The 10,967-nt window shown below is 38.8% G+C and overlaps 1 protein-coding gene across 2 annotated transcripts in view; it reads left to right on the top strand.

Moving 5' to 3' along the window:
- eya2 (EYA transcriptional coactivator and phosphatase 2) overlaps positions 1–10,121 on the top strand; it is a 44,600-nt gene extending 34,479 nt beyond the window's left edge. For both annotated transcript variants that reach the window (XM_019879722.1, XM_019879713.1), the window contains 7 exons: positions 395–484; positions 5,367–5,425; positions 5,833–5,993; positions 7,140–7,254; positions 7,875–7,996; positions 8,086–8,186; positions 9,337–10,121. In XM_019879722.1, the coding sequence (XP_019735281.1) occupies positions 395–484; positions 5,367–5,425; positions 5,833–5,993; positions 7,140–7,254; positions 7,875–7,996; positions 8,086–8,186; positions 9,337–9,417 (729 nt within the window). In that variant the 3' untranslated portion in view covers positions 9,418–10,121. The remainder of the gene's footprint in view (positions 1–394; positions 485–5,366; positions 5,426–5,832; positions 5,994–7,139; positions 7,255–7,874; positions 7,997–8,085; positions 8,187–9,336) is intronic.
- The last annotated feature ends 846 nt before the right edge of the window (positions 10,122–10,967 follow it).

The raw sequence follows: 10,967 nt of genomic DNA on the forward strand, positions 1-10,967 counted from the left end.
GTGCTCTCACAAAAAGTGTCCGTGTGTAAATGAAACGATCCAAACGTGCCCAGATTCTGATAAGAATCAGAGAAGTGTTGAAGCAGATTCACACTTGCCTGCCCTGGAACGTGATTGACGTTTTCCGAGTCAACAGCGGAAGCGACAAGATTCCGACTTGGAGCAGGCAGCCTGCACTGACAAAGCCAAGAACATTTCTCAAGATGAATGATTGTTCCCCAAATCAGATTCACGCGATAGGATCGGCATACCGCACAGGCTGTCAATCCTGCAGATCTTATCTTTCGTTAAGTATTTTACAGTGCAGGTTGTTCGTGCTTTTTATTTTTAATTGTTTGCATTTGTGAATCCTCTTCTTAATTGAGCTGCTTGTTGAGTTCTGATCTTGTTGCAGGATTCATCCAAAGCGGTTTCACTGGGTTTGTGGATGGAGGAGATGATCTTCAATCTGGCCGATTCACGTCTCTTCTTCAACGATTTGGAGGTAAACTGGGGAAACTTTTGCTTTTCTAAATAATAACACGAAATACATAAATCAAGTTAAGTGTTGCCTCAGTGATCATTGACGCAAACTTTACCAATCACGTTAGTCGTGAAATGTGCTGTGTTAAATAATACCAAAATAATAATAGTAACAATATGAATTAGAACTGCATGTGAATAAAATATTGAATACTAATGAGATTAATTCTAAAAATGCTAAAAAAAAAAAAAAAAAATACAAAAGAAAAAAACCCAAACAACTCGGGAGAAAAATGTGGAGCAGTACATGCGGTACAAGTACCAGTGGTGGTATGTTGGCTCCCTCTAGTGGTACATAATAGAATCACTGAATCAAATATTAAAACTGCATAATTTTACAGTGGCTTGTAATAATAATAATAAATGTACTTTTTGGAGAGTAAAACCTATGCCTCATTTTTGATGAACACTTTGGCCTACTCCATACTGTATTTTAATATTGGGCAAGATGCTGGTTTTTGGAGGACCAAGTATTTTTGGTGGTGGGACTTGGGGTAAAAACTTTAGGAGCCACTGATGTATTGTGTATTAAAAAAAAAAAAAAGTCAGACTAAGGAAAGACATAATTATTCATGCCATAATTTTGCCTGACAATTTTCATTTTTTTGTATAATTAGATATTTTACACCCTTAAAATGCAATAATATTACGTAATAATAGTAATATTTAAAATAAATATGGTGAATACTGCCCGATGACAGCTGGGAAAGGCTCATGCCCCGCGATCCTTGTGGATCAGAAAATGGATGGATGGATGGAGTGTTGAATAAAATTAATTCTGTAATTTTACTTTATTGTTTTTATATTTGACATACCGTACTTAATATTTTGCCTCCATTGAGAGTTTGTTTTCTATTACTGTAGTACTGCAGTTCTTCTATTGACTTTTTTTGTTGATTTATTTGTTTAATTTAATTTAAATGTAGAAAAAAAAAGAAAGGGGGAATAAAAGATCAGATTGAGTGGAAGTAAAAGTGACCATAAAAAAAAAAAAAAAACAGGTCACCTTATTCATTTATGTATTTATTATTTTGTTAGTTTACTCGTTTTGGATTTTCAGAGGTATTTATTTTTTTTCAAATATTAATATGCATTGTTGGGCTCGCAGAGCAGCCTGGGCCGGTCAGAATATAAAGAAGAGCCCTTTGTGTATCACTTTATAAGCACATGAAATCAACATTGTTCGAGTGAATATCACTGTGACTTCGTCAAACAAAACAATGGTAAGTTTTTTTATTCTACTGGCTTTAGCAGCCAAGCTTTTAACTGTAAAATAATGCATTACTTAATGCACAATAATCTCGTCTATGATGAATGATGTGTGCGCACTTTTCAAACAAATAAGAAAGAGATTTTGTGTGTGTGTGTGTGTGTGTGTGTGTGTGTGTGTGTGTGTGTGTGTGTGTGTGTGTGTGAGAGAGACAGGAACATTAGTGGAGTGGGCGGAGGAGTGAATGAAGGGCCGGGAAAGAAGCCAACAGAACCCGTTTTTCTTTTTTCTCATTGTTTTCAGGCTTCACGTAAATCTCTTAAGCAGGAACAGCATGTGGCTGACAACTGCTGCTAAGTCTTAAGGTGCAATTACCTCATTTCTGCCGTGTCACCACTCACAGGCTCATATTAAGGCTGTCAGGGACATTGTCACCTGCTTTGTCTTCACACGAAAAGCCTTACATTACACTTTACTACGTGAGCAACCTGGAATTTTACTTAAAACCTGAAGGAAAATTAGCTGTCGATAACCCTGGAATTTCAACTATATGAAAGAAAACAGGTTGCATGGTGGACAACTTGCTTGCACTTCTGCCTCACAGTAATCAGGTGCGGGGGTTTGATTCTGATGCCTGCATGAGTTTTCTCTGGGTACTCCGGTTTCCTCCCACATTCCAAAAACATGCATAGTAGGTTATTTGAGCATTCTAAATTGTCCCTCAGTGTGAATGTGAGCATGAATGGTTGTTGTTCGTCTATGTGTGCCCTGCGATTGGCTGGCAACCAGTTCAAGGTGTCCCCCGCCTGCTGCCAGAAGACAGCTGTAAATATAAGTACATTATAGAATGGAACCACCTACTATATACACTGTGTGTACTTGCACGATGATGACAATGATAGTATCTATGAAAAGAAATACTTGTAAATATAGTTCACTTTTCAGGGACCCAGCATTTTTTTTTTTTATGCGGAATTCAGTGACATCAGATGAGTCAAATTAGGAAAAAGCACCGTGCTGAAGATCACGGTGGCCAGTCAGCCAAAGATGGCTGGCAACCCTGAATTGGTTGTCAGCCAATAACAGCGCACACAGAGACCAACAACCATCTGCGCTCACACTCACACTCACACCTCGGGACAATTTAGAGCAGTGGATCTTAACCTGGGTTCGATCGAACCCTAGGGGTTCGATGAATCGGTATCAGGGGTTCGACAGAGCTTCTGCCATGGAGGTTAAGACACACCCAACTCAACATGTCATTCAGTTACGATACGCCCGCCTGGCCATCACTGGCTGCAGATGATCACATTGCTACATTGCTTGTCCAGTCAGTGCTGCGGGAAATTTAGTTCGCTCTGTAGTCAATGTGTGACTGTCGTGATAGTTCATGATGTGATTTTTTTTTTTTTAGAATATTTTAATCCATGCTAATTATGTCGAGCAAAAAAAAAAAAAAAAGAAGGGGTCAGACGAATATGTACAACATGGATTCACATGTATCACAGAACGTGATGGGACTCAGGGTCCTATCTGCATGATTTGTCATGCCAAGTTGAGCAACTCTAGTCTCGCACCGGCATAACTAAAGGAGCACTTCTCGAATCATATTTTTATTTTTCAATAATGAAGGGTTCGTTGAATGTGCATATGGACGTGTTGGGTTCGGTACCTCTCACAAGGTTAAGAACCACTGATTTAGAGCATTACACTTGTTGTTGTTTTCATTTTATGTTTTTATGTAACCTTTATTTCTCCAAATAAAGTGCTTTGCTTCACTAGTATGTGTAATTTAAAAGCATTCAATTGATCAACAATATAAAAATGAGGTATGCACCCTGAAACTAAAACAAACAAAAAATTTAAAAAACCCTAAAAAATAAGAAGAGGTGTTTTTTTGTTTTTTGGGTTTTTTTTTTAGCACTGCAACATTATTCAGTAGATTTTAATGAAGTGGGTTATGGATGTTTTATTATGTGTTGTCGTGGGGCGTAGGGGTTGTGGCAAACTAATTGATGGATGCACCCATTTCTTCTTGAAAAAAGGGGACAGGGGAGATTAGTGGGGTCGGGCGGCGTCGGAGTGGGAATAAATTCTTAACACACTTTTTAAAACACACTATGTAGAAAATATACGGGACATCTTTCATAATATTCTGAATTTTGTATCGATAGATTCATTGCCAGTTGTTATGGGGGTGACAACTGGAGTGACAAGAAATTTAGTAAAGGTAGCAGCTGCCACCCCTTGCCGTAAAACCGTACATGCTGAAACTTTTAAGAAAAAGACACTGCCCAACAACTTTGAATATCACCCCAAAATTCTGAATAATAATATCCCGTCTAAAGACTTGATATTAATACAGTGTGGACCAACTTGGAATTTCACCAAGAATTTAAAGCTGTCCAACAACCTGGAATTTTGCCCCATTAACAGCCCATTTCGAGGCATTAATAGAGAATCAAGAATGCTGCTGCTCGCCTCTTGACTGGTACTCGTAAGAGGGAGCACATAACTCCTACTCGGGCATTCTTTCACTGGCTCCCTATAGATTTTAAAGTATTTTTTAAGATGCTATTATTTGTTTTCAAATATATAAATGGCCTCGCTCCACCGTACCTCTCTGAGCTCTCCGCCCCTACGCACCTGCCCTCAGGTCTGCAGACCAGACACTGTTAGGGGTACCAAGAACTAAGTGGAGGCTCAGAGGAGATCAAGCCTTTTGCGTTGCTGGTGCCTCTCTTTGGAATGACCTCCCACTGAACATTCGGCATGCCCCCCCTAGCTGCCCATCTATAAAACTCATCTCAAAACTCATTTCTGTTCTTTGACTTTTGACTTAGCATGAGACTTGATTTTTAGTCTTACTGTTTTTGTGCTTTCTACCGTCTTTGTTATTAATTTATTGCTTTATTGTTGATTGTTGTATACATGATATTTGCTCCATGCACAGCGCTTTGTATACAGTGATGGTTGTTTTAAAGTGAGTTATAAATACAGTTGAGTTGAGTTGAGAATGACAGCAATACTGTTAAGTTTAGAAAATTTCTGGTGTTCCTGTTTTTGTGTCTAGTCTTGTATTTGCCAAAATAGCCCTCGTCGTTAATTTTAATGCACGGCGCCATATTAAGAATGGATGTGACGCCAAGTCCTTTGCACCCACCAGTTGCTATTGAGTGGTACGGCAGATCACTTGTCCATAGATGTGAATCTGTTTTTTTCTTATTTTTGTTCTCGCTAAGTTACCCTTATAACACGTCATAGAAAAGATCTTCCCAAACTTAAAAAAAATTAATAAAGTCCACTGCCATGCAGGCCGCGAGTGAGCGAGCACGCCAGCGGCGCCCACTTCCTCATTCTGACAACGAGACGTCCTACAACAAAAACATGCGTGGATGCAGTTTTTCTGGATAAATCATTTATATTTTTCTTTCTGACCCGTGCGTACATATAAAAGAAAGTTTGATTTCACCTTCAATGAAAAAGAAAAAAAGATGCTGTCTGTCTTCTTGGAGTTTCACGGAAAAATAAGAAGGCAAATATATTCAATCAATATAACATTGTGCTTATGCAGAGATAATCGCGCTTACATTTTTATTTGCACCTTTGTGCCTTTTGCTTTGCCTTTTGTTAGGAATGCGACCAGGTTCACATTGACGACGTGGCGTCGGATGACAACGGTCAAGACCTGAGGTAGAACACCGTGCATCATGCTTTTGAAGTGCCTTAAATGTAATTCTTCACCACATTCATTCTTTATAATTCCCTTTATATTCCATGTATTTTTGTGATCTTCCGTCATATTTTCATTCCCATTCGATCTCACAGCGGGAATTTTGTTTTTTGTTTCTCTACAGTATATGCGGCCGATGTGTGGTGCTTATTGTCCCTTTACCTCCCCGAGCATGAAATTAGCTCTTCTTTTGCGTCCCCATGTGGAAATATGAGGAAATAGCAGTTAGAAAAAACAACTTTTTAAGACCATTTGATTCAGTCTCACTGAAAATATGCAGTCAACTGACCGTTAATGATTAATTATAAGGATCGCTTGTGGTGTTTGTGTCATTTGTATTAAGTAGCTTTTTTTTTTTGTATTGCAGCACATACAATTTCACAACGGATGGCTTCCAGAGCCCGGCGGGAGCCGGCTCCCTGTGCTTGGGCTCGGGGGTCCACGGCGGGGTGGACTGGATGAGAAAGCTGGCGTTCCGATACCGGCGGGTCAAAGAGATTTACAACACATACAAGAATAATGTTGGAGGTAATGTGTTCACTCCTTTTCGTAAAATGTATTCACTTAGCTGTAGTTTGGATTGAATTACACATGGTTTCATGACAGCTTTGTTCCCTTGTTGCTGTTGTTGTTTTTGTTTTTACTTTTAAAAACTTGAAATTTCACCAACATTATCAAAAAAAATCATTATTGTGCAACTTGGAATTTCATCTTCAGAATTAGACTGTCCAAAAATATGAAATTTTGCCTCATATTTACAGGAAGACATCTGAACCACTGACAATTGGGTTTGCCACTGAACGAAATATACTGTCTAAAAATGCACAATTTCACTTCATATGTGAAGAAAACCACATTAACAATTTGGCATGTCACCTAAAATGAAGCTTGAAATTTCTTTGCATGTTTAAAGGAAACTGCTTTCAAACAACCTGGAATTTCACCAAGTATTAAAAAAAACGTGTTGTCTGACAACAACCAATTTCACCTGAAATCAAAGAAAACCCGAGTGCCTAAAAACTTCATTCATTTCCACTTCAGTGAACAATATAGTAACTCTTTGGAAATTCACCTTCAATTGAAGGAAAATTACAATATCGAACAACTTGGAATTTCACTTAAAGTTTCAATCAACAATGAATCAAATGTGTTACATTAGATTATAGCAGATGAAATTGTCGTTTCTTTAAATTTCAACGACAATTTAAAGAAAATTGCAAAAAGCTCTTAGACACCGTTTTTTTCTGGAAATTTCAAATACATTTCAAAGAAAATGGACAACTTGGAATGCCACGTTAAATAAAAGAAAAATACACCCTTGGACGCCTTACCATTTCATTTAATGATTAATGGGGGAAATGGAGTCGAACAGCTTGGATTTTTGCTTCCAATTTAAGGAAAGCTGCACTGTCGAACAACATTGAATGTGACCTAAACAAAAGTTATACTGTTGAACAACTTGTAATTTCACCTGCCCAACAACGTCTAAGTTCAGAGTGAGGACAACGAATGAAAACCTGTTTTACAGTGACATTAGCAAAAACCGTAATGAACTATAATTACAGATGAAGTATCATTAAAAAAAAAAAGATTTGCAACATCCATTGATTTGTTTCCACGAAGTGTGTGTGTCGCGTTCTCATGTTGACGCTTGTGCCGCCCCCTGGTGGTCAGGTTTGCTGGGCAGCCCCAAGCGGGAGGAGTGGCTCCAGCTGAGGCGGGAGATGGAGGTCCTCACTGACCTGTGGCTCACCCAAGCCCTCAAGGCTCTGGCGCTCATCAGCACCAGGTCATTTCACTTTAATTTGGCTTTTGCTTTGGCTTTTTAGGGCACCTTTGGCAATGCTCTTTTTCTGTGATGTGATAACTTGTCAAGAACACCTACACTGTAAAGTAAACAAACAAACAAAAAAGACATACAACTTGTTGTTGGGGGACTAAAACAGCAGTTGCAATTGGAGCATCTTTAAAATAAAGAAGTAGTTGACATTTGACATTGACAACAAAGAAAGCGACTTGCAAGCTCCAAAACAATTTGCTGCTTTGTTTTTCCTTGTACTGTATCTTTAAGTTAGGAAGAAAATACAGGGGACAAAAGTTCTCTTTATTTCTTCATTTTCAATTTTCATAGCAGCAAAACTGAAAATATTTTGTTGAACTGTTGAATTGCCCAATTCAAATTTGTTGCCTTGAAAGTTTGAGTTCTGTGTGTGTTTGTGTGTATGTGTGTGCGTACGTGCATGCGTGTGTGTGTGTGTGTGTGTGTGTGTGTGTGTGTGCGTTTAGTACCTGCACAACCTAAAATATGTTTGAACAGGGGTGTGTAGACTTTCTGTACCCACTATACAACATATATGATGAATGTTGAACGCTTCATAGCTGACTCAGCATTGTGCCGTCTGATCTCAGGCCCAACTGCGTGAACGTCCTGGTGACCACCACCCAGCTGGTCCCGGCCCTCTCCAAAGTGCTACTGTATGGTTTGGGAGCAGCCTTTCCCATAGAGAACATCTACAGTGCCACTAAGATCGGTGAGTGAGGAGGGTGGGGGGAAGAAAACAAAAGCATGCATACTCAATCTTTTCTTAAAATGACACTGTGTGATTGTTGCGTGTGGCAGGTAAAGAGAGCTGTTTTGATCGCATCTCTCAGAGGTTTGGCAGAAGAGCCGTCTACGTGGTGGTCGGAGACGGAACCGAAGAGGAGACGGTGGCCAAGAAGGTGAGGCTCACTTTCAAATTTCGAACGTGTCTCAGCGAGGGCTTGAACGACTAAAGATTTTTTTTCTCATCAACTATCATGTAATGAAAGTCGAGTCAAAGTGAATTCATCGCCGTTGTACAGCAGTCCCCAACCATTTTTTTTTTTTTGCACTATGGTTGGGTTTTGCCTAAACTATTTAAAATCACTATTTAAAATCGCATATTCAGTTTAAATTCATCTCTCCTTTTATTATTTATAATTTTATCTGTGGTTTTATTGTTCTTGTTTTGGCTGTAAAGTGTCCTTGAGTGTTTTGAAAGCCGCTTATAAATGAAATGTATTATTATTATTATTATTATTAAAGATATATTTCTAAGGGCGGCCCGGTGGTCGAGTGGTTACCGCGTCGACCTCACAGTGCAGAGGTATCGGGTTCGATTCCGGCTCCGGCCTTCCTGTGTGGAGTTTGCATGTTCTCCCCGTGCCTGCGTGTGTTTTCTCCGGGTACTCCGGTTTCCTCCCACATTCCAAAAACATGCATAGCAGGTTAATGGAACACTCGAAATTGTCCCTCGTGTGAGTGTGAGCACGGACAGTTGTTCGTCTCTGTGTGCCCTGCAATTGGCTGGCAACCAGTTCAGGGTGTCCCCCGCCTACTGCCCGAAGACAGCTGGGATAGGCTCCGGCACCTTTGTGAGGATAAGTGGAATGGAAAATGGATGGATATATTTCTAAGGAGTGGCATGTGGAAACATTTGATTAAAAAAAAACAAAAACATCTGACTAGGACATTGAATGTAGAGTGCCTGTATGCGGGCACCGTCTTGAATCTAAATATTCATGATAAATATAAAAATTAAATGTTCATTTAAATATGAATCCAAATGAAACTAAATTAAAGACATTTCCATTCTGTCATCCCATTTTGATACGATGCATCAAAACTCATTTGGGTGTTGCTATTTTGTTGTCATTATTTCTAATGTACACAAAGTACATCACGTAGTTGATTTCATCATTTTTCGAATGAAAATCACATGTTGAAATGCTTTTGGTGCGACAATTGTGACAATAGCTGTCATGATTTTTGTTGTGATCGTCATGAATATGAAATTTTGTTTTGTCATGTATTGAATTCATTGAAAGGTGTCCTTTTGTGCGTCCTCAGAAAAACATGCCATTTTGGAGGGTGTCCTGCCGGGCTGACCTGGAGGCTCTGAGCCACGCACTGGAGCTGGACTACCTGTAAAGGGCGTCAAGACCCCTCACGCCCCTCCTTCGCAACGCACGCACGCACGCAGACATACACACACATACACACCACCTTCACCAGGAACTCCTGAACTCTTGAACAAACTAAGACTGATGATTCCCAGTCAGTGTTGCTGAGTCAAGTCGGTGGGAAGTTTGATTGTTGAAAATGACCAAAACGAGCGGCTAGAGGACCAAAGCTTCAGCGCTAATCCCAGGGAACTTCTTTGGCAATTTTTTTTTCTTCCTTGACTATTTAATTCAATTCATCTCACTTTAAAGAATGGCATTTCTTGATTTGATTCTTGTTTTCAAGTCCTCAAATAATGAAATTTGTTATTGGGGGTGGGGGGTAAAAGCTGCATCAAAGAGGCTATGAGAAATACTACCAGTTTAAATGTAAGCTATTTATTGTCAGTCATGGAATTGCCTCCACAAAAAAAAAAAAAAAAAATGGAAGAGATCAAAAGTTTCTTGTGCTTCCGCTTCCTTGTTTTGGGATGTTAATGTTGATGCGCTTTTGTGCTTTTTTTTTTTTTTAACCCTCCTTTTCTGTCCCTAATAGCCTCTTGTGTAAATTAGACGGACTGTTAGCGCATGTGCCTGTCAGCTTAGCTATGATGATGTGTATATAATGCTTTCTGCTCCATTTGTTTTGACACACGGTTCAAATAGACAAATAAATAAGTTAATTGCACCGTATGGAGGACTCTTTCCTTCTCACACCTTAGTTCAGGGATGCGCAACTTAAATGCTGGATGGGGGTCACAATTTTTCATCAGTCCTACTCGGGAGGCCATGTATATATTTTTAATTTTTCATAATACATATGTCAGTGCATGAATAAAAGATCCACTATCATAACCCAACAACAAGGAGTTTTACGCACAAAAAAACAACAAAATAAACACATTGTGAGTTTATTTTTTCCAGTGCAAAAGGCTCAATGTAAACAATTAACAATCAAGGATGGCACAAAACTGCTGAACAGCAAACCAACGAGTTCAAGAATTCACTTAGAGCATTTTGTTTTTCCACAAAAATCAAGCCACTTTTTTTATATTTATTTATTTTATCATTGACGTAATGTTTGCCCCATATCATTCCAAATCCACAAAAAAAAAAAAAAAATGTCTGATATTTTTTTTCCCGCACTTAAACCCATTTTCTTTTTCGTGAAAAACCTATAATATTTATCAGTCGTTTTTGTAGATTTTGGGGGGTTTGTAAAAAGTTTTTCTTTTTTTTGTTCTTTTCAGTGGCCTCTTAGTGTGCGGTGGGAGGCAGAACGTGGTCCGCAGGCCACCAGTTGCCCATCCCTGCCTTAGTTCAACACAGGAACAGACAACCAAGAAAAAAAGAGTATTACATTCAATTTGGTCAAGGTGGGTTTTCAGAAGCTTAAATAAAAATGTTTACAAGTCATTTCATTTCTATAGACAATGTTATAAATTATTAAATAATAAAATACGTATTTAAAAGAATTGTTGATAAAAAAAAAAAAAAAAAAAAAAAAAAAACAAAAATGGAGATTTTTGGGCCACAAAA

Source organism: Hippocampus comes, unplaced genomic scaffold (genome assembly GCF_001891065.2).
Source record: "Hippocampus comes isolate QL1 unplaced genomic scaffold, H_comes_QL1_v1.1 scaffold205, whole genome shotgun sequence".
In the NCBI taxonomy this organism is placed as follows: domain Eukaryota; kingdom Metazoa; phylum Chordata; class Actinopteri; order Syngnathiformes; family Syngnathidae; genus Hippocampus; species Hippocampus comes.